General features: G+C 37.9%; 1 protein-coding gene across 6 annotated transcripts in view; it reads right to left on the bottom strand.

Moving 5' to 3' along the window:
• The window catches only part of DCLK2 (doublecortin like kinase 2), an 85,575-nt gene that overhangs the window by 35,572 nt on the left and 25,269 nt on the right, over positions 1-24,734 (bottom strand). For 3 of the 6 annotated variants that reach the window (XR_003915846.1, XR_003915848.1, XM_018074535.2), the window contains exons 3-5: positions 5,208-5,310; positions 3,367-3,468; positions 2,030-2,080 (exon numbers count right to left, since the gene is read on the bottom strand). Coding sequence is in view for 2 of the 6 variants with exons in the window: in XM_018074535.2 (XP_017930024.2) it covers positions 2,030-2,080; positions 3,367-3,468; positions 5,208-5,310 (256 nt within the window). In the remaining 4 variants the exon portion in view is untranslated. The remainder of the gene's footprint in view (positions 1-2,029; positions 2,081-3,366; positions 3,469-5,207; positions 5,311-24,734) is intronic. The other 3 variants (XR_003915847.1, XR_003915849.1, XM_029960138.1) reach the window with 1 other exon arrangement.

Genomic DNA, 24,734 nt, shown 5'->3' on the forward strand with positions numbered 1-24,734 from the left:
CATGACCAAAAATGAGATATTTCAGTAGAAGTGTTTGCTTCCAAATGACAAACTATTACTACAGGAGGAAAAGACTTTCATTTGTTCACAAATTCTTTTATATGGCTCACAGAAATGTCACTATTTTCTGAACATGACCATTAAGGTCTACACTACAAGGCATCCTTCTTTGTCTCTAAGTCACTTCCATCCTCTTAAACACTGACAGAACCACTAAACTGTACCAGTGAAACTGGCTGGTCAACGTAATGTTCTTTCCTCTCAAAAGTGTCTAAGGGAGAACATCCCAGCCTACACTGACAGTACTGTAGCTCTTTGCTAATATCTTAGCAATGCTTGGTGGACAAGGGTGGTGTTCCGAGCCAGGGGTGTGACTAGATGACATCCAGAGGTCCCTTCCAAATTTTGTCCTTTTATGACTCTACAACACACGGTTCATTCTGCTGAGGATGCTACTGAAAAGAGGCATCTGTAGATTCCTCTTTGCCAATGTCTTCTGAGATCCACTGCATGTGAGTTGGTACAAAACGGCAACCACAGAAAAAGCTGGAATTGGCCCTGTGCAGATGTAAAAGTTTTGCATTTATAGGGAGTTAGTACTGCTTGTGTTGGTTTTGGTTGGAGTACAGTTAATTTTCTTCACAGAGCTAGCACAGGGTTGTGTTTTTGCTGCAAAGTGTTGATAAAACAGGGATGGTTTTGTTATTGCTGAGCACAGCATCAAGGCCTTTTCTGTTCCTCACATGGCCTGCCACTGAGCAGACTGGGGGTGCACAAGGTGTTTGGGGGGGACACAGGCAAGACAGCTGACCCTGACTGACCCAAGGAGTGCTGCAGACCATACGGCATCACACTCAGGAAAAAAAATAGGGGGAATTTTGGCAGAGAGGTTGCTACTTAGGAACTGGCTGGGCATCTGTCATTGGTCATTTACATCCCTTGTCTTTCTTGGGTTTAATTTCTCTCTCTTTGTTATTTTCCTTTGCATTACAATACCGTTGTTGTTACTATTATTCCAATTATTAAACTGTTCATAACTCATGAATTTTCTCACTTTCACCCTTCCAATTCACTTCCTCCATGCTGCTGCAGGGAGGAGTGAGCAAGTGCCTATGTGGTGCTCAGTTGCTGGCTGAAGTTAAACAGCTAAAACTGCTATTTCATAGAGCAGCACCTTTTTTTTTTCTCCCCACTCAAAAAACCACACGAGCAATCTGTACAGGCACAAGAATTGTACAGGCAAAAACTTGTCTGATCCTATTGATTTGCTGATTATTTCATGTACATTTCAAACCTAATTTTTTCATCTATTCTCTAAGCATAAATTCTTTTCAGGTTTCTTTCCACATGCATATCAGTTTGAACATACAGGAAAAAAATCTCTTCTGTCAGTCTTAAACAATTAGGCTACAGTTCTTTAGCATATTGGAATGTTTAAAACTGAAAAATTATTAATACCCTTTCAATTGTTAACTTCTAATAGGGTTCAAAGTCTTAAGTTATTTGCTAATCAAATTATATGTTACTTGTTTCACAGATACTTTCACTTTGAACTGAAGGTTCAGAGAGGTTTCTCAGTGTTTAAGAACTTAGGCTGAAACAATACAAGAAAACAAAGAGAGATAAGAAAGTGCAGATAAAATTAAAACCTACGACATGGTTTTGCACTGCTTTTTTCAGTAACACTCACCCCGTCTTTTTTTGCTGGTTGAAATTTTCTCTTATAATAAGCTTTAGAATAGACATACAAATGTGTTGCTCCTCAGAATGCTCCTCTACCTGTAGTCAAATTATACCTCTAAAAATTTAACTTTGACACCATTAGCAGATGTCCAACAAGTAAAAAGCATTATTTTGCTCAAATAATCTACTTCAACAAAAAACCAACACCCATTATGTCTCTGCTTCATCGAATGCAAAATGTGTGTTTCAAGCTTGAAAATATTCACAAACACAGCAAAAAGAATACAGGTAAATGGAGAGGGAGGAGACACACTACTGATACACAGCCATAATAGTAATGGCTCACCTGGGGATTTTGCTGAAGAATGAGCACTGGAGTAGTGGCCACCCCTCTTTACTGTACTCATATATTTGACACAAAGGAAAAAGACATTAAGGAAAGAAGTTATTAAACAGCTCTGAACATGCATGAAAGGAAGAAGGGTAAATAAAGATAAGTAAAGACTACATGAAAAAGAAAGGCAAGTAAACAGAAGGATAAATATCAGACATTTGGATAAATTTTTCAAATTGACCAAACCAAGGGAGGTCCAAGTAGAAATAAGTAAGGAAATGGCAGCACTGATTTACAAATACTTGGCATAAAATTCATTGCTGATAGATATTCTACACGATCTCATTGGAGGCAACAGAATTGCACAAAATGTAGATCAGTTGCAAAACTTGTCCATTATGCTACACTTTTCTGTGGTCCTTCTTTGAAGCTTTTCAGTTAAATATTCAACCTTTACAAACAGATTATAAATATTCTACTTTGAAAGAACCCAAAGACATAAAATTACTTTAACCAGTGTCAATTGAGCAAAACAAATATTGATGTGGAAATGAGAATATGGAACATGTCACAGGTTTGAATACACACACGGGAGCTTACATGTACAGTTACATTCAAAAAAGAGCATCGTATATTTACATATTCAATGGTTTGATTTCAGGGCTACTTCTCCAGGTCTGAGAGAAAAAAAATTAAAGTTTTACTATATTTAGAAATTAAATGCAGAGGTTAAAAAAAATTTAAAATCCCAAGTTTCTCCCTTTATTTATTGCACAACAGACTCAATGGTTGGAACATATGGTGTTCAGAACCTTTCTTGAAATTACAAGAAGAAAAAAAAATTCTCTGCTAACGGGCAATAACATTACAGTACATCTAAATTTACTTTAAACATCAAAGTCCTGTATTTCCTGCAATATTTGCCTTATATAGAAAAAAATCTTTCCATTTTAAAACTTGAGGGTATACTCTACTTCAGTGAACACAAATTTAACCACATAACCACCCTGTAGTTAACAGTCTTCAAGAAAATCAAGTGCCATGCTGAAAACATATCCCCAAGTGTACAATTAGCACAAATCACTTCAATGTGAATAAACTGAAATTATTTGTTCCTGCAATTAAAAAATAGAAACCATATTTCTTCCCAGAATTTAAAAAAAAAAATGCAAATTTTATTTTAGATTAGTATTAAATCTATGAGACAAACTGAAAGAACATTCTTTTCCCCTCAGAAAACAAAGCGTGGCACTTGTATTTTAGACAGAGCCAACAGCTTTCTTCACCCTATTAAACAAATTCTAACTTTCATGTATTTCATGTGTTCAGCTTTTTCCTAGAAGTAGTACCTGAGGCAGGTGATTTGCTTCGACGTGAAGGTCCTGGACTTTTGGATGCAGTGTGCCTCATGCCAGATGACCGGGAATAAGAGGACTTCATAACACGACATTCTACAAAGCAAGCAGGTAAGAGTTTTGTCAACAGCTCAGTGTTACAGCCTTCCTCCACACACCCCTGACGCTGTTTATTATGCAGAAAATGCCCTACTGAACTAAACAAATTTGTAAGAGCATCTCAGAACTCTAACCTACTTCGCATAAAAACATATTTGAGCTACTCAAATACTGTATGTAATATTTTGCATATAACACTTCTTCATGTCTTGAAGCTGGTTTATTACTATAATTTATTAAGTTTGTACATATGCTGACGCCAAGGTTCTTCTGATAATTCGGTAAATTCTGCATGCTGTACCAGCAGTTTCATATAGGGCAACTGCACAGTCAGCACCATTTCCCTTCTCTTGATGTTGTGATCAATTTTTGAACAGGTGAAAAACGTCTATTGTTTCCAAAAGGCTGAAACAATAGATTACTGTCATTTACCATCAGCTATATATTATTAAATAAAAGACAACCTAAGTGGAAAAGGAATCAATAGGCATACATGCACTGACACTTCGGAAACATTTCATTCCTACAGCTGGCATCGTTGGCAAATCATTCCGAATGGAATCATAAATTTCCCTCCTAATTTTGTCCCTGTTATTCATCACTGCAATGTCAATGTCATCATCAAAAATACTAAAGTTGAGCTGTATGCCCTGGTAGTCATGTTCCTCTCTGTACCTAACCTGCTTTTCCAGAGTTATTAGAGGAAGCAGGGACCACCAAAGCTGAAGAGACAAAGGGAGGAAAAACCCCTCCATCACTGGGTTCTCAGTGAGGAAATGAGCCCAATTAGTCTGTGCACCTTGTAATGTGAAAAGTAATCTTATAGCCTTAAAATGTGCAAGAGAAATTAGGATCATGGTCAGACTGGGATTTGCATTGTGAGTTAATGCAGAGAGGTGGTAGATGTCTCATTCTGGGAAACATTCAAGGTCAGGTTCCATGTGGCTTGGAACCATGTGAACTTTTTTTGAAGATGTTGCTGCTCAGGGCTGGAGGAGTTGCAGTAGATGACTTTTAATGGTCCCTTCCAACTCAAACCATTCTGTGATTCTAAGAACATGGAGAAAAACCCCCAACATTTATATGATTCGATAATCCAGGACAATTCTAAAACTGCCTGGTAGAGGCAGCTTTTCTTTTATTTTCCTTGAACTTTACATCATAAAGTTTCTCTTCACAGAAAAACAACTTTCATAAACAAGTTAAATTCATGATTTGTCCAAGGCAGACAGGACAGGCAAAAAGTCCCAATTTGTCTCACCTCTTTCCCTACCCAACAACCCCTATAATCTCACAATATATAAAGGATCAGCAGTTGGTCTACAGCAGACAAAACTGGAATATGTGAATTGTCTGGCAGGACAATTCAAGACCTGAAATGAGTAAGGTTATATATGTGACCTTTTAAAAATCTCACAAATATAAAAACGTGGAAATTATCTTACAGTCACAGATGTCAAAAGTGAGCATTTTTAACAGATTTCAGATTCATTATATTGATGACTGAACCTTTCAAAATTCAATGCTACTTTCCATGTAACTTTAGAGACAGTGTCCGTTTTGCAGGAAAACACATCAGGTTTGTTAGTGCATTTTAACAGGTTCACAGAATTCATCTTCCATAGGAAGATGTCTTTCCATGTACAGTTTCCTAAATGACATAACTCTTGAGGATTGAACAGGGGAGCTGGGGGGAGATTTTACTCTTTAAGTGGGTTTAGGAAGTACAGTCTTACCGCTGTGATCTAGCACGAAGTCATCCTGAGCATACCGGTACTTCTCAGGCCCACACGCAATGAAGACGTCGTCATCTCCAAAGAAGTCTTGCAAGCACGTTACCTTGAGCGCAAAATACATAAAGCAAAATGAACAAATGCAATACTTTCAAATACTAAATCCTCAGTTGGCCAGCAACAATAAGTCTGTCTTTACCTTTTCGCAGTGATACCATAATGTTCTTTTGTAATCATACAAACACTTGAGCTCCCCAGTACTTCAGGTCTCTAGTAGTGCAGGAAACCTCAGGGCCAAGAATGTAAAACATGACTGCTCCCTACTTCCAAAACCACCTTCTCTTCTGTTTAACACCTGTTTTTTTGCCAATAAACTACATAAGCACTGATGACTTTTGCCTTTAACTACATATGCAGGCTGATGACTTTGATAGGAACATCTGAAAATACTATTCAAATATCAAAGTTTCTTACATTAATTGCTTGTAGGAAAATCTGTTGAGTTAAAGAGATTGCATCTGGAATTTATTTATTTGTATGCTCTGTTTTAATGCCCTGTTAAAAAAATAAAATAATTCCTCCTTTTATGAAAAGGTATGTCATATTCAAAAAAAAAAGAGAGTCCCTTCCATGGTCTTTGCAGTTGTCTGTCCTTAATTATCCCAGTAATGATGTTGCAATGTATTTCAAGAAGGATGGGGATATCACAAAGAAAAATGTTTTTGACATTCTTTAAAAACACAAAATCAAAGACCTTGAAAAAACTTCAACCCTCAAAAGTCAATAAAAATCCATTTGTGAAGGAGCAAGTGTTTGCTTTAAAAACAATGAAAACCAAAAAGCTACAACAAGAAATTCCACTGAATTCTAACTCCCTTGTAAGGAAAAAAGTGTTTGTAGATAGGAAGCTATTTTTTAAAATTCAAACAGATTAAAATTTTGCTGCATTGTTTCCATATTCATTTTAACACTTCACACCCAAATGAAATCTGGAAGTAAAAGTCGTGTAGAAGCTACGTAATTTAGAATTATTTGGTAAAACTACAAAATTAAAGCGGTAAAACAAAAAACTGCTTTTAGAGAAACTAGCTTTTTCTCCTTCCCCAGGTACCTGTCAACAACGCCATTTCCCTATTTTACCCACTGTGATAATACTAAACATTGGCAGAGCTACGGGAAGGGGTCTCTACTGCCTGCAATATTCCAAGAAACACTCAGAATATCAATGACCCTCAGCTCTCTGCAAGACCAGCACAGGGCATTCCCCAGCAGCGCAGTTGTCATGGCAGCTAACCCAGGAGAACAGCCGGATACTCACCGCAGTGCCACATGCAGCAGCCAGCATTTGTGTCACTGTGTTATGCAGCCAAAGGGCTCCAGCCATCACCAAAATCCTTTTATTGTTATCTTATCACTGCAATGACAATTTGCTCTCATCGAGGAGAGACATTTTCAGCTCTGCTTGAAACAGTTGCTTCTAGATAACCAAAGAGGCAGTGAAAACTGGATTCAAAAGGCCGTACAATTTGAGAAGTTTCGCTAACTTGGGATTTGTTCCTCTCTACCAAAAGAGGACTCATCATCATTTCCACAGATTTCAGGAATCCAGCAACCAGCCCAAGCTCACCACTACAGGAAAAGCTGTGAGAAAGGTTCCACAACACTTATCCCACACAGGCAGAGATGTTCTGTGAGGTGCAAGTTCACACCCAAGGTCCCTAAAACTGGGTACCACTTCCACAAGTTCTGCCTACCCACCACTGCTCTACTCATGCCCCCAGTGCCTTTGCAGTGTGTTTCAAGCAGGTTGGAGTTAAATGTTGTGCTTTAGCAGTGCCTAAAATTAATCTTTCTGCTCTGATTGAAAGCAATGCCCTCACCCCTTAGCCCATCCAGTCTAACACCCAAGCTGAAGAGTTAAGGGAAGAGGAAATGACAGGTTTCATGTCAGACTCTGGGAAATACACAGGGATATAACTGCATGCAGTAGCATCCTTTTGTTGTCTGTAGAACAATTCTACTAAGGAAGGGTCAGATTTGTGCACAAAAGCTGTCAGGAGCATCCTTAGAAATGCACCAGAAAATCTGCTAAAAATGGAGATTGGGAATGAATAAAGAACTTTACGAAACATATTAATTCCCATAGGGGCTTTCTCACATGTCCATGTATATAGTTTCCCCAGGCAAGAATACACAGGAGTAATCATGAGTGCCAGTGATCAGACAAACTGCTGGAGGTAGAGCAATGACACCTCCATCTTGGAGCTCAGGCTAATTCCAGCCTCTCATTCTGCTCACACGCTGTTGTATCTGACCTGTGTGACTTCCACCTGTCAGTCACACACCACGGGAGACTTCAGCTTACTGCAAAAGACACTAAATACACTTATAACTGAAAGCCAGATAAGTGCAAGTATGAGAAAGATTTACACAGATGCTCTCTGTATTCCAGCAGTGAATACTGGAAGTCCTCCTTCTCCCTACAAATAGTCCAGAATGGCTAACATATAATACACAAGAAGAAAAAAAATATTGAACAATTGCATGTAACAAGGAATAAAGATCTGCTAGAATTTCAAAGTCCCAAATAACCACACATGATGAGGTGAGGGAAGCATTTTTAAAACAAGCTCATGGAAATGTGTTTTCCTAAAAGGGCTTTTTCTAGGTTTTTATCATAATAAAGTCAAAGGCACATCTCTCGAGGTGCAAACTGATGTTAAAATGAAGTTTTCATTTCCTACAGGATTAAAATTAATGTATACAGTGTAATTAATGATAACAGCTCACTTAGTATACAAGAAAATATTCATAGAAAGCTGAAATTAATAACTTGTTTGCATGTGTTTGTAAATGCTGCAAATCCACCACAGTCTAACTTGCAAAACACATGATTCTGCTCCAAAGAGTATCTGTACTTAGGTCATACAGGAGTTTTTTTGTAAATTTGATCAGAATTCAATCAGTTTAGAAATTTAAAACCAAAAAATTTTTAACATTTTTTCAAAGAATGTCAGTTATTCCAGTAAGTTAGGGATCAAAACTTAGTTTTTCAAACTAGTGTACCACAGTGTTGCTTCTTTTTTCACTAATCCTCTATACAGTCTCACCCACTCTTCGTTTTGTTGTGCTTAGTGCTAAAAGAACCGTTCCATTCTTCAAAATCTTTCTTAAAATGCCTTTCAAAGGAAGATGGTATTAGCAAAGCTGCATAGGAGTGTATCATAGCAAAACCAGTCAAATATGTACTCATTCATTCAAATAACAACTCTGTTGCTACTCCTCATGCTGTGAGCTTTCATGCATGAACCTGAAAACGTGAAAAGCTTTAGACACCTTGAGGAAGGTCAGCACCAAAATGAGATTTGATATTTAACACTGTTGGGAGCTTTTTTAAAATTAATCATCAAGTAATTTTTGAGATTCAGATCTGTCCACTTCCTAGTTTACATCCACAAAAGCTCTAGACAAGTACCTTCAATGCACACTGTCCATCACTGCCTTTGCAGAAAAGCTCAATCAGAATGTCTCTCTCCTGCCTGTGGCTTTAATTACCACAGAAAATGCTCTTTTAAAAGAACAAAATGAATACGATTTGTTTGTCCACAGGAAAAAAATCTACCTTGAATCTGACTTCTTTTTTTATTTTTTACCAAAGGCATATGCAGAGTTGAACAATGAGGTTTTTGGGGAGGTTTATCATTATAGCCAACACTACAAAGGCTTCCACCAAAGAAGTTTCACACTTCTTTGAATTCTTTTTTTTCCCTCCACAAAGAAAACTGAAATATACTTTGAAACAGTGCTCCAGGAACACTTTAGAAAAATGTTATCTTGTTAACTTTAAATGTTTCAATTAACATGTTTAAAATGTGTTAAACCATATTTACTTCTAAATACAACACCCATTCCCATGCAAACATTGCCCATGTCCTGCTGGTAATGCCCCTGCCTTCCCCTTATTTAGAACAAAAAATGACTTAATGCTGCTCCTCTGACAACTCAAGACTGCTCAGGTCATCTTGTTGTACTGCTTTTCTTCAAAATACGTCACCATACACAGCAGAGTGGATCACATTTGTGTAGGACTGAATTGGATTTTTATTCAGTCCTTTAAAGATACTTCTAATGGCCTAGAATCACAAGAAGGAATAAAACAGAATAAGGAAAAGCAAAAATGTTGTCTGAGAAGTTTCAGAATAAACATAACTTGAAATCAATGTTACATTTTCTTTTTTAGTAGAATCACTACAGCATTATTGTGGGCCTGTGCTGTCAGAATCCTTTCACTTGCATTCTCACCACAGTTTTCTGAGAACATGTGCAAAGGACTCAGGGTATCACTGCTGCTTGATGGGCTCCAAAAATATCAGAGGACAACCTAATTCATGCAGCAGCATCAGGAGAATTAAACTGTAATTTGCTTCAATGGTTACAAACCCAAACAAGTATGCAAGTGGCACAATGATCCAATGATACAAAACTTGAATTGCTTCTTATAAAAAAAGCAGTCTTTTCTCATAAACCTTTTCCCCATACACCCCAACTGAGGACATCTTGAAACACTGGATGAAGTTTACTGAAAAACAAAGACCTTTCTAAGAGAGGTACATATGTTATGTTACAGAAGTGTCATGACTAACAACAGTTTGCAAGACAGTTTATGTTAAAGCACTGCAAAATCACACAGCTATAAGCACAAAAAAATGTGGTTTACATGGAGAAAAAAAAAGTGAAAATGGGGTGTTGAAAAGGAAGGGAAAGAAACGTATGTATTTGAAAAATCAAATTCCTGATCCACTGCTGTCCACCAGTGCCGTGCTTTCATGTCTCATACGCCCATCATATTTACCTTTTAAAATAGGCTTATATTACTGACAAATATTTATAACCAAAGAAGTTTTGCTCTTTCCAAAGAAATACTTCTTCAGTCAGATCAAGCCACTGGACCAGAATATTCCAGTTGTGATCCATATGGAAATCTCTTTCCCGTTACCACCACACACGCCTTGAAATGTAATTTACATCAATCCCTCCTCCCACCTCTGAACCTAACAAACAGAAAATACTTTCCCTTGGGAAGAAACAAGAATAATGATCAATCTTTTATAGATAGAATTCAACACATATTCAATGATTGTCCTTTATGGTGAAGTTACAATGAAAAAAAAAATTGAAATAATAAGTGAACATTTATCATGAACGTATTTGTCCTCCAATCTCCAGAAGAAAAATACTAAAAAAAAAATTAGGAGACTGGTACCACAGAGGTTTTATAAAAATTTGAAAAATTAATGGAAATTCAAATTCTCTGAAATCTTTAACACTAAGCAGAGTTTTGTAATTGTATATCAACAGCCTCCAGCCAGGAGCTTGCTGGATAAACTGTATTTATTCCAGTTCTACAAATATACTTCATTTTAAACATAGCAGGAAGAGCTGTAAAGACAAATAGTTTGGCTTAATTTAGTATGTCTGATTCCATTTAAGTAAGCAGCTACAGGACTGTACAGTTTAAGTCTGGAGAGCCACACCCTCTGTCTGGGGAAAGCTTCTCTGGATGACAAATTCTCTACAGCAGCTGAAAATGGAACTAAAACATTAAAACTGGAAAAGATATGTGACATTATTTGTATTTGTTTTAACAATGGAAGAAATATTTGTATGTACTGACTTCAAGAAACAGGATATGGTGTAAATATTTTAAAAAGGAAGCACATAACACAGGAGGCAAAAGGAAAACTGGCATGCACAGTAACAGCTGGATTTGTGAATGTATTTTCAGGTCAGCAGTTTAAGGCTGAAATTCTTGAAGAAACACTGTGGGTTTTTTCCCATGAATTGCTGAAAAAAAAAGCTAATAATGTGTTAAATGTCAGCGTGGTAAATCTAGATACAACCTCCCTGTACTGCCTTCAGTGTGAGGAGTCTCCACATTTCTACTGGGAAATGCTGTTCCTCTTTGACTGGGACAGCTTACAACTGTGCTGTCCTGATGGTTCTGCCCTTTTCCCCCGGTATCAGCTTTTTTTTTCTGAGTAAGCAAAAGCCAAATACTTGTCTGTTTTGCCAGTCAGGTCATATTTGCAATCATCATTTTTGTTTCCCCTTCTGAAATACACTTTGCACTGCCACTTCCTCTTCACTGCCATTCAGCCTCATTAAAATTCTTGCACTGTTTCTGAAGCTGCCAGCCTCCCATTTCAAGGGCTTATGTGTGTCCTATAGTGCAAAATGCAAGGAAAGCACTCCTGCAGAAACAGGTTAACTGTCTGTCTCCTATTTCACTGCCATCACCAAGAGGAGGCTTAACTTGGAAAAGGAAGTTTCCTCTGGGTAGCCTCAGGAACTCAAAAAGGAAGGTGAAAAGGGCATTCCCACCCTTTCCAACTAAGTACTGTGATTTTAACACAGGTTTTTTTTACTTTGGAACTTCCCCTTGGTCTCTGCACTTTCTCAGAATAGCGTGACCAGAGGAAAGAAGGTGTGTTTAACCAATATTCTTCAATACTTACTAAGCCATCAACGCCCTTCATGATTGAAACAAGAGGCACTAGAAGTTCACTACTAGATTATGGCAGCTATTTGCCTGGTTATACTGAGTCATGTTTCCTGATATGTCTTCAGTAAATAGCTGGAGAATAGCCAGATGGGTAGCTAGAATACACTCAGGAAGTAGAAATACAGAGAAAACTCAAACCAATGAGCCCCTAATATGCCCTTTAAAAAAATACTGTTATTGCCAGAATTATTTTTTCAATTAACAACCTAGTCACTTGGTAGAAATGACAAAAGTGTCAAAGGCAACTACACTAAGCAATTTGGAAGCAGGCAAAAAAGAAACTGTTCCAAGGGCCAGAAGCCCACACTACACAAGAGCAGCAAGAAAACCCACTGCTATATCAGACACATAGTAAACCTGGAAAATCAGGTCAAATGATAAGATTCCCGCTGGTATAATGAAGAAGCACTTGACATTTGCAAAAGCTCCTGTTCCTCCCCAGTTTATGTCCTCTGTGACAGCTCTACTACAGAATCTCCCTGGGAATTCCCAAAGTAAATAAAATTACACAACACCAAAAGAAGGGTAAGCAAGCTGCTAACATTTGACACAAGGCACGAAAGAGCTCAAATGCTACTAAAACTGGGCACATCTGCCCAAAACAGCTACACGGGAGACTGGAGGCTCCTAAAGTTTGAGGACATAAAACCATGAGCTTGAGAAACTCTAGACAACTTTCCTACTGGCTGTAGCTATGAGGATTATGTGATGCATCATAATAACTTCCCCAACAGCCAATGTCCATGAGGTAATTAGCAGACAAGGAGAAAAAATCCACTCCTTTGTTCTCTGAAAATAATTGGAATTAGGTCAAATACCTCTTAATTTCTGAGGCTCAAATGAACAATTATTTTGTCTGCAACTGAAACATGAAAAACAGAAACAGAGATTACATCATGCAGAAAGAATGCAAAAGTATCAACTATGTCACAAAATTAAAAAATCTATTACCTGATCTTCTGGTTTGTGACTGTGCATCTTGACCAGCAAAATTACTTCAGATTTTTAAGACTATGATTTTTCATTCTATTAACCTACCATATTTCTTGATAAAATAAAGAAACTTTTTAAACATGGGGCTTTTAGGTTTGTTTGTTTGCAATTTACTCAGGGGCTCTAAGACCTTTCTAATAGTACCAGTTAACCTGTTTATTGAAACACATTGGTGGTCCTTTTTCTCTATAGTTAATTCAAATAGTTCACTTGGTTTTGGTCTCACTCTACAAAGTCCCTAACTGTGCAGTTGGTTAGCTTTAGACTTTAGAGCAATTCCACCACAGTCAATTAAATTATTCACATTTATGAATAATACACAACCACAGCTTGTCAAAGGTCTGAGGACCTTCTGAATTCTGCTGGACACTGCAATAAACTATAAAATAAATCTGATTTCCAGGTCAGAACGTCCACAAGACATTGTCTAATTTACCATTTGAGGTTTGGCATCTGAAATCTTTTGTCTTGTCCTTCAAGTTTATTAAATTCAGTGAACAGTGAGAGAAAAAAGTAAGTTTTCTATTCGTAATAATTTGTAAATGTTGATTTTGTCTGCCTTGGACAAAGGGAGCTCATTAACCTATTTAGGAAAACAGAAAAAAACCTGAATCAAAGACCATAATGAGAGTAATTCTTCTAGGCCAGCTTCCTAAATGACTATTTAATCAGTGGCTGTGTCACATTATTACACTGACCATTAGAAAATGAACCTCATTTCACTGATACTCCATGATGAGGAACAGCAGTGAAAAAAGGAGAAGACAAAACCTTCTGTCTCACAGGGAATCTGAAGAGTAAGAAAGAAAACAGAAATGTTAAATCTTTGCCTGCTGCCTTGTAAACAGAGAAAGTCTGGCAGTAAGCCCAGGAAACGCCTAATACAGGATGACAGTGCAGAAAGACTGAACAGACAGCCTGGTCAGGGCACCACAACTCATAAAGCCATACAGCTGTGGGGAACAGATGATGAAATACAGCATATATCACACTTTAGTTTTATCTCAATTTTTTGCATATTTTGCAAAGGGCATTTTTGCATATTTTTTCTAACATCTCAAAATTTAATTCGGAGAATGAACACCCATAGAAATGGAAGATCACATCTGGGTGCGATTCAAATAGATCATCCTCACTGCAGTGGAAATGACAGCAAGGAAAATAAGCTGTAGGAATATGCATAAGTTAAAGTGAGTTGCTACATATATCTATTTCTCAAAGCCTTCCAGCAGTGTAGGACTTTCTGGCAAAGTCCATCCACCGCTTTTTCCAAAGGGCAAATCTGATCTCTCTGCAAAATGGCATTTCAATTATTGCATTGATTATGTGCAGCTATTTAGATACTGGAAAATTACAGTTGGAAAGGACTAAAATGCTGGAAATCTTGAATTATTTTGAATCACACTGTACAATTCATCTTTCTCTGTAATGCAAAACACCCCTGAACAACCCTTCCCTCAGTATTATCCACTACTTCAACAAGAGTCCATAATTTCAGTATATTAAACAGTGAAATTTAATGTCATGCTTCTCAATTTCATGAGTTACACAAAGAAACAACAACTGGAAACAGAACATTTGCAAATACAGTTCATGATACCAACATAATCCAGTTTGCCTGAAGAGAAAAACAAACAAAAGTGTTTTCAGTTCCCAGACAAGGATATCTTTGCCCATAGGTGCATTAACCAAACACCAGCTCACAAGTCAGCATAACAGATTCTTCCCTTAAGGGGCATAACTGGGAAGCCTAAACAGAACCAAAAATAGCATCTGACTTCACACAGCTAACCTTCCATCTTACCACTGAGTACCTAGTCTAAAAATAAAAGCTAATTGTATTATGAAAGAATATTAAAAGAAAAAGTGTACATATAAGGACAGATTGTCTAATTCAATAAAATCTTATTGATTTCATGACACTCTGTTCCACAACACAAATGCAGTTAAATTTTAAATTATACCAATTTTTCCATAAAATCACCTCTTTTGCACTATTTTAGAAATCAGTGCCTTTAGCTAATCATCCTACTCGAAAAACATGGCAGTCACATACTATTGAAAACTTCGAAAAACCAAAATTATACGGGCAAATATTCAGTGTACTTTCATTTTTTTGATTCTTCAGATGAGAAGAGTTGCAGTGCCATGTCGCAATAATTTAATGCAATGGAAAGTTTCCAGTGTTCAGGGGCGGACACTATTTCCTGGAGAGGTTACAGAAGCTGCAGTTCTTTAAATGAGAAATATTTTTCCATAGACAAATAAGAAATTCAAACTCAGTGTTTGTGGCCAGTGCAGAAAGAATAAAAGAAAACTTATAAATCTAGAAAGGTCCTTTGATGACAGGTACAAATAATTTTTCATGAATCCTTAAGCTTTAAATGAAAGTTTTACAGTTTTACACTGGAACAGGTTGCCCACAGAGGTTGCAGATGCCCTATCCCTGGAAGCAATTCAAGGTCAAGTTGGATGGGGTTCTGAGCAACCTGATCTAGTTGAAGGTGTCCCAACTCATTGCAGAGGGGTTGGACTAGATGACCTTTAAAGGCCCATGCAATTAATAAAACCATTCTATGATTCTGTGGTTTTCCTACGGCTTGAATTGTTTATGCAGTAGCTGCTAAAGTCAGGTTTATGTTCAAATTCTATTAAATCGAATTAAGTAATTCTAAGACACAAAATATTAGTTGAAATGCATGACTCACTGCAGTGTAACATTGTTATGCAGAGCTATAAAAATCTGAGTTCCTGTGTCAGGGTTTCACTCTTGTAGTCAAAGCTGTTTCTCATTGCACTCCAATAGGAGGAGAAAAAATTTAGTTACTGTATAAATTCAGGTCTTTCTCTCAATTCTGCTCCCTTCATATATACCACTTTACATACCAAGAAGTCTTGATAAAATCCATTGAGCTCATAACAGATTAGAAGGATATTTTTCACATATATTATAATTTTTGGTCATCTAACATTTTTTTTTAACCTTTAAGATACTTCATTTAATCAGCGTTCTATTTGTTTCAGTACAACAACAACTACACTTTCAACTAACCTGCAGTTCTATTTTTATAAAATTAGCTTATAGGTTTTGCAATGCTAATTGTTTGCCATACAGTTAAACAGCATGCACAGCTTGTAAAGGCATTTGAATCTTGAAGTATCCTCCTCGCTTAATTGCAAACTCGAAATGAAGAAACAAAATTAAACTTATGGATGCCCTCTGTGCATGACTTCCAACAATATTGCACAGATACAGTAACAGAAATTTTGTGTAAAACTACTACTACCACCATATATATATATATATATACATATATATATATATATATACACATATAAACTTCCATGCCTACCCTGCTTTGCCTGTCATTAACTACTGAGGTCTGTTATACTTGCATGCAGAAACTGGAACAGCTATGCTGGGCTGGGGGCATCAAGTAAAAAAAATGAGAATATAACTGATTAATAGAAAGATCAGAAGCTCAGAAATGTGAGAAAAATTACAGTAATACAGGAAACAAACTACTTTGGATCTGGTTTCCAGAGATCTAATTCAATCCCATTAGCTGCCAGCTTCAAACAATATTATTTCCAATCTGTTGCTGCTGCTGCTTCTGAATTGTTTCCCTAAGCAGATAAAGAGATGTAAAACACATTTTAAGATGCAGAAACATCTTTGTTTTCAAGTTCAGACAACAAATGTATTAGGAAGGCAGTGGAAAAGTTATATGTTTAGGCACTGACAAAAGAACAGATGCATCGATACTGTTATATCAGAAGTTATATCAGAAGTCCTGCCAGACAAACTAGGTGTCTCCATCAGTTTCTCCTTAAAGACAAACCCCAACAAAATCCCACACATTTCTTCCTTTATATCTGAAAATGTCAGTTTTTCCTTTGAAAAAACATCCACAAGTTTCAGAAGAAAAGCAAAAAATGCCTCTCACCCCAGCAACACAGAACTGAACTCTCTAGAACATGTAACAGTACAAAAAAGAGATCCAAACCCCATTTATCAGTCAGTTGACTTTTGTGGCATCTTAAGGCTTGTTTTATAATCACAGTGTGATATGATTTTACTGCAATACTGCTATTAGCAGATTGGAACTCGACTTTGGTGAGTTAGGCAGAGTTTTTAGGTGACTCAGTACTTTTTTTGGGTTAAAAGCTGACTCAGTCTGTTGGATTATTTTAGGTAAAATGTGAATAAATTGCAAGGTGAAAAAGATGCTTATAGGGTCATAATTCAGAATAGACTACTAAATATTAAAAACCTCTGAAGCAGTCTGGATGACTCTTTCTGCTGAGCCAGAACATCAGAGACACTGCTGAACGTTGGAAGCACCTCGTAGCATTATCTTGTTTTAGGGACCTCTTTATCAATCATAGGATAGGTGCTTTTGAAATGCATGAGAAAGACCATACCATTTTGAATTAATTCATTCAGAATTCATTAATGCCATCTGAAAATAAATTTTCAGAGAGTAGGAATGAGACATCACAGATTGTTACTGAAGATCCATTTCCCCACCACTTTTTTTTTTAAGAAACTTTAAAAAATACATTCCAGGCTTTCTCCCTAAGTAAGACACTGAACTATGAAGTGTAAAATGGAGCAAACACAATCACAGAATTATGACATTGGTAACAGTGAAACTCAACACTGAAGGCTCTGCTGCCCTCAGAAAACAATTCTGGCACACTGAAAGAATTTTTCACTTTCTTCCACTTATATTTGGAAATACTCGAATCACTACTTTCTTCCAAACTCATACTACTTATTCAAGAGCAAATAAACTCCACATTTATTCCTCTAATACAAACCTCTTCTGACTTTAGAATTACATAAAGCCAATTTACATGACAGAAGGTCCAATGCAAAATTTAGATCTCTATAGTATAGAGATTCTGGCTGACCTAATCTTTTCAGTGGTTTGGCTTAAGCCATTTTTTCCAAAATTCTAATCAATATAACAGCTGCTAAACTGACAGTCTCTAAAGGTTGTGTTTTCCAATATTAAAGTCAGAGTTCACTAAATACATTCTTTTATTCGAGGGCTGCTTTTTCGAGGAACTCTCTTTCCTCTCTATAAAAAGCACTTAGAAGCATTACTACATTACTGAAAGTCATTTAAATACAATAAGAAATATGAATTGGGATACATTTGTTAACTTCAACTTGTTGTTCAGTTCAGAGGGTTTTTTTTTGTTTCTTTTTAATTACCAGTTCATCAAGCATTTCATCATACCTTGTCTGCATGATGCTTTACACCTCATACATCAGACCTCATTTTCACTGAATTGATTATTTTTTTCACATACAGAAAACAAGTAAATGCAACAGCAGGATCTCTTCACATTCCTAGTCATGTTGTTCACAAAGCATATTGTGTGAAAACTAAGACCAGGCTATGGAATTGGAAGCAAAAATTATACATGTGATTAATGAGGAAAAAAAAGGATGGTATCTCCATACCAGCAAGAGCAGTGTCATGGTTTGAGATAGCCCGAAAATCCAATCCCCTAGCTCCATTCCCCCCTCCCACATCTCAACCTAATGTGAGATGGGTTTTTCCAGACAAAACACACCAGACTCAAAGTGGGGGAAAGGGAATATATTACAATGACTGTACAAATAAATACCACAATCACATTATACACATGATCACAAACTATCTCTACCATGACATATAGTATTTACAGTGGATCAGATCTCTTCTCCCCTCCAAATAAAAGTCCAGGAGGGAAAGAAGGACAGATCCCTTCCAGTCCTTAAGCAGCAGCATCTTCTGAGGCAGCAGTCTGTCTGTCTTCTCCACATGCAGCAGCTGATAGCTGGCTTTCTGCCAGCACTCACGAGGGAGGTATCCAAGCCTCTCTCGGCCCCATCGCCTCCAACCGAGGGGTCTTCCGTGGGCTTCGTAACCCCAGACAAGGTCGTATCACCACGTCATATCACGAGCACAGGGGGCTTCGTGACGGTCTGGTATCTCCAGGAGACTCAGCTCCTTGCAGGGCCTCTGTGCCCTGTCTCTCAGGCTGCCACCGTGGCAGCAGTGCAAGGGGGGGGAGCCAAGGTCAACTCCCCCCGCATTCCATCTGGCCGTCCCGGTCCAGCTCCGGGACGTCTTTTGAGCTTCTCAGCTCCTCTCTCTCTCCAGTGCTGCATGTCTAAAACTCTTCTCCTTAATAGGAGTCCATCTCCCTCTTTTCTCAGAGGGATCTCAAAGGAGTTTTGGGGGGCTGGTACAGTCTTACCCCCAGAACTCTGTCTCTCAGGCTGCTGGCTCTCTTTCTCCCGGCTCTCCTTCCAGGAGTCCTTTCTCTGCGGTGCTGCATGTTGCTTCTGCTGCTCCTTAGTTCAGGTTCTTATCTCTGGCTCTCTGCCACCATTTCTCCGGCCAGTGCCGGCTGCTGCTCTGCGCCCATGGAGAAAACATCTCCCGGCATAACTACAGGCACCTAAGCCCAGCTTTATGCTGTTCCAGGTCCCTGCAGCCCCCCAGCCAGGGGCTGGGAGGGCCCAGAGGGCCCAAGGGGCTCAGAGCCCCTTCCTCGTGGCTCTACAACATGGCCACCTCTCCAACAACCAAAACTACAACTCATCTCTTCCAGTGAGATTGTGGGATGTTGACATTTTTGCAGGAGCGCCCATTGGGCAGAACTTCAAAACTTCCAGGGGTTTCCACCCCTTGGGGTCTACCACTTTTCTAGCCTCTGGGGGAAAACAAGATTCAAACCATGACAAGCAGTTATGAAATAGTTTTGTGCCTGCTAGTGCCACCGCTTCACCATTCTGGAGGGCTTTTTTCCATTTAGTTTTCTTTAACATCTTTATATAATACCTGTTTTCAATTGTGATGAAAGAGGATTTCTCAAAAACATTGCTTAAACCGCAAATATAGATAAAAATGTAAACTATGTTACAGTTTACAACAAAACTGGGAACAGATGAGGGTTGTAATACAACACAACTAGTGACATGCAGATCACCTCCAAGGGTACAGAGTATTCTTCCCTGCGTTCCCAACCCTAAACTAGTGTGGGGCGGTTAAGAATAGCAAATGCAGCCCCAACAGCTGAACTGCCATGTTATTTCGCACAGAATCAGAAGCTACTGTAGCTGCAACATCTCTCTGGCATCTCTTATGATGTTCCCATCACAGCTCCCAACAAGTGGAATTAATCAAAATCCAGCTCAGTCTGGCTCAATCCAAGCTGCAGCACTGATGCCTCTGCTCTACGCTCCATATTGCAGTTTCAAGACCATGATATCAAGATGTTCAGTCTGGCTCAAAATGTACCTGTTGTTGCAGTTGATGGAAATACCTATGCAAATAATTTGTGAATCCCTGGATTACAGCTTTTTTCATTACCATTATGAGAATTAATTTACAAACCAGAAAAAAATTGCAAATTCCCTTCTTGTTTTCCTACAAAGCAAAGCAATATCCTCAGCAAGACTAAGCACATGTAAGATCATAGAGTCACAGAATGATTGTGCATGAACATTAAAAAGAGCCAAAAAGGGTACTTAAATAGTTTTTTATTTTATTTTGTAGTAAGATAAAAATAATGCTCAGATTGAAGATGATAGTATCTACATCTGCATACAAATTCTAAATTTGGCTCTAGTAATACAGACTCCATCACATACACACAAAGTCAAGGTAACTTTAATCTTGCCATATTCAATACTAACGGTAGCAACACTGCAGCATAAAGCTTTGCAAAAGGCAGTCTGGCATCCTGGGTACCAAAAACCAGCCACTGTGACCTGGGCTGCTGCCAGTGCACTGCTGGTTGCATCAGAGCCAACTGAGAACCTGCAATTGCACCTATTCACTGCCAAGTGATCCTTCTAGAACTGAAATGCGTTATAAACCCACCCCTGCTCCTGCAGAAGGGAGGTCTGGAGCACAGACAGCTCCTCAGCCTGCACCTGGGTTTGCAACTGCAGAGAAATGCAGTGTAACAGAATAAAGGGAGTATGAGTGGTCTCAATATCATAAGCATAAAACTATATGCAACTAGCAGCAGCACCAGCTACTACTGAGCAGCACACCAGCAGCAGGCACCGAATCTGCTCAGAATTACACAGGTTTTGAAGCAAACACTGCAGCAGGTTGTACTTGTCACACGCTTCTGACTACACACACAGCAACATGGCACCAACCCCATTCTTCTGCAGTTTTCTGCAGTCAGGTCAAGATTTTATTGGCTTCATCTCCATAAATATACAATGCCTGGAGAAGCATCATAATTTATGAAGCATATATTGTGATTTGTCTCTTTTTTTCCCCCTGCTAACTTCCATTACATTTATGGTTTACTATACAGTTAGTTGTGTGATCCTACACAAGCTGATTAAAAAAAAAATATTCTCATTTTACTAATATTTTGTAGGCACCTTGTTTCAGAAAAACTTGAATTCTTGTCATTCCCTTTCTCCTTAGGCCACAGGAATCATACTCTCCAAGAGCAAAAAATGCTTCCTCAGGTATGATTTCTGACATTGTCTTCAAAGGCCAGGATATCACCAGTCTTGAGATAATATAGACCGTAAAAGGGTAAAACAAGCAGTTTAAACAACGTGCCAGAACATCATCATTGAATCTCATGTACTAGTCATACTAATAGATCACCTTTACATTGTCTGCTTTTACACTTTCTCCCATTGAGACAATTTCTGTCCATACTGAAACCCTGGTTAGAATTTCAACCACTCCTACACTTGTTTACAGCAGTATTAGCCTTAATCCTTTTAGTCACTATTACTAAAGCAGGAGTATAGTTGTGGTGACTGCTCCTTCATTATGAGGTTATTGGTGTCCTTATTTCTACTCTCAAGGTCTAAGGCTTTTGCAGATATTCCCTAGTGCTTAAAGAGCTTCCTAAGCAGCTTCTGGGAACATATGTTGTTTTTACTAACTCTGGGTAGAGTTTCACTGTGTGTGCCAAGCAGACCTCCACAGGGCCCTGTCAGTGATCAACTGATTTAGTGTTGAAAAGTAGAACCCAAGCCCAGCTACTTCTGCCAGATTCACTGCAAGAGTCTTGATTCTTGTCTGTATTCAGCATATCCAACCATAATAGCTTGATTTTACTTACCCTGACATATTCTCTACTGATACATTAGAAGAGGGCTCTGTACAGTGCATTAAAATGTGTTGGTTGTACCTGTCTGGATTGCAAAGTCTCCCCCAAATAAGAAGCTCTCTTAGTAGCTGCCTCAAAGAAAATGCCTAGAGAAATTATTTCTATTGCTACAAATTATCCATTCGACATTAACAATAGTCTTTTTCAATTCAGTTGCAAGTGGAAAGTCTGAGGCACAATAGGCAACATGGCTCATTTATTCCCAAAATAAGGGCATAATGTCAAAAGGTTTTCTAGAAAGCATATACAGGATAAGCTGAATATTTCCCCCCCCCCTTTTTCTGAGTCTCCACAGAAATACTTCTAGAGGAGATGCAGACCCCCAAGAAGGGAATTTTAAATTATCAGCTATTACTTTTCTAGTCCTAATTAGTTTTTAGAAACCATCTGTTTTCTATGAACACCATGTTGAAACTGCTGCTTAGAACACCATATGGAAAAGTTAACTGCAATTCCAGGAATCCATGGCTCTTACTGCATCTAAGTATTCCATAGATGTTTCCCTGACAGACTTTTCTCTTCTGTGGAAAGAAGGCTGTAGGAGTATTTTTTGTTAAAAATCCCTTTGTTTACTAGCCAGAAAAACATCTTTTGAAATTTTTACACAAGTATTTAAATTCAATAAATGGCAGTCACATAATGGTGTCTTTAAAGGAGGGAGAACTATCAATAAATACAAAAGAACTCAACCATCCTGCAAGAACTGAATATTGCTTTCTGCAGAGCTGCATTAAAGTCTAGAGCTCATTTTTATGATTCCCTTATTGCAGTTAAGATCCAGATCAAACAAAACATGACATCTCATGACATCTCAGAGCTGTAAGCGAGCGAGAAGAGATTCTCTGGACTTGTGCTGAGTTTCCTCAACTCAGTATCTACCAGTATGGACATTCCTAAGAGTCTATCTGGAGAATGCTCTAAAAGATATAGTATGAAATGCCTGCAGGGCAAAAATCAAGTTCATTCAAAGTTCTTAGTCCTCCTGGGAAGATTCTTTTCTCTGATTCAGTTAACTTATTTGTAGTACTTAGGATAACTCTAAAATCAGTAGGCTTAAAAATGAAAACCACTTACAAAACAACTCACAACAGAAGTGCAATCTCCCCCTACACACAGTTACTCCTAATATGCTTCATGTTTCATTAAGTAGTCAACACAAATTTAAGTTTACACCCAGACCCCAGGAACGTTCAAGTATTGCCTGGTGCATCAGCAAGTTACTACTGCCAGAAGTACGTGCAGAGGAGATAAAAGCAGTAAGACTCAACAAGAATATAAACCCAACAAAATTTAAGACTATAACAGCTATGAAAATAGCACTATTTAAGACATGCACATGTTTCATCTCCTTCCAAGATCACATTAAAGATGGGAGGAGCAAAAGTTTAAAAATATTTGTATAACGAGAAGATATTTTATGCTTTTTAGCAAGTACAGAAGTTAAAAAAGTAAACCATATTAACTCTAATATGCCTCATAGGCTATATGCAAATGTATCTACCCTCAGTCTCTAAACTCTGCCACCCTTTTGGCCATGCACTTTAGAAGTTATTCCAGTAATTTGCCAACTCAGAGATTTCATGGTAAATATTGACTTGTTCTGTCAAAATTCACAATTTCATAGATATTTTTAAAATAAAATCTTTTAAAATTGAGACTTTTGCTTCAGTCTACTCCAGTTAAGTAGACCAAAGGCCATACTTATTGTGTGTCACTGTAAACTTCTTATATCCAAGGCAAATGAATTCAGAAATCCTCTGTGGGGATTTATTGTCTGCCAGCATGAAGTGGCAGATGCTGCATCAGCTTTTTCTTAAACTGTCTGGTAACATTCTTTTAAAGAAACACTGCAAAAGTGCATTTCATTTACTTCATAATGGTCCCTCCAAACTCCACCATTCCTGGTAAGCACAGTTGCTCATCCCTTACTACCATCAAGCTTGTGTCAAATTCAGCCAAAGGAAAGTAAAATTTTAACCCACTGAATTGCATTCAGTTAAAAAGCTGTCTTCACTTGACAGAATTACCTGTGCAGGGACATTATATTTATTTAATTTGAGTGGTTTGAAGCTTCAATATTTCATCAACTAAAACCCAAGAAATATTTTTCAAGTTGCAAGATTAATTATTCTTCCAATACAGTGTTCTAAATAGCTTTCACTACATCCACAGCCAAAAATTCATAGTGGTTTTCCATCAAAAGACAATTACTCTATACTTCATTGCAGCAACAGCAACAAAAAGGTACATCTTGGTACCACCAGCTTACAAAGTCCACTTTTTACTACAAATCATTCCACGCTGGACAAAAGACTTCAAGAGAGGGAGGAGAAAAGGCAAGTGAAAATTCTCAGTCAATTCATTTTGCTGTTATTTATAAAACCCCCATACTATCACTCTGAATGAAGTCACAGTGTATAATTTAAAGTGTATAATTTAGAGAACATGCAGTAATGGTTACATCGATGTGATTTTAAAACTTGTTAAATGTTACACCTGTCTCTCTGTGTATTATCACCAGGAATGAAACAAAAAAGCATTTACACCAAATATACAAAAAAAAATAATAAAAAAGCGGTGGACATTCCATTCTTTTAAGCTGGAAAGAGGGCAAAGAGAGTGAGTGTGGAAGCAAGTAAGTTAATCCCTCAAACTCCTATGTACAACTAACACCTTGCCCAAAGATGCATTGATTTACATAACTTCCCTTCTACACACCAGCATCATTGACAGGAGGGGAAAAAAGGGGGATGTGGGATATAAAAAACCATGTCATATTTGGAATGAAATCACTTCAGGGATTTCCAGGGCTATCT

The sequence above is a fragment of the Manacus vitellinus genome, unplaced genomic scaffold, assembly GCF_001715985.3.
Source record: "Manacus vitellinus isolate BGI_N305 unplaced genomic scaffold, ASM171598v3 scaffold_0_pilon, whole genome shotgun sequence".
NCBI classification, from domain to species: Eukaryota; Metazoa; Chordata; class Aves; order Passeriformes; family Pipridae; genus Manacus; species Manacus vitellinus.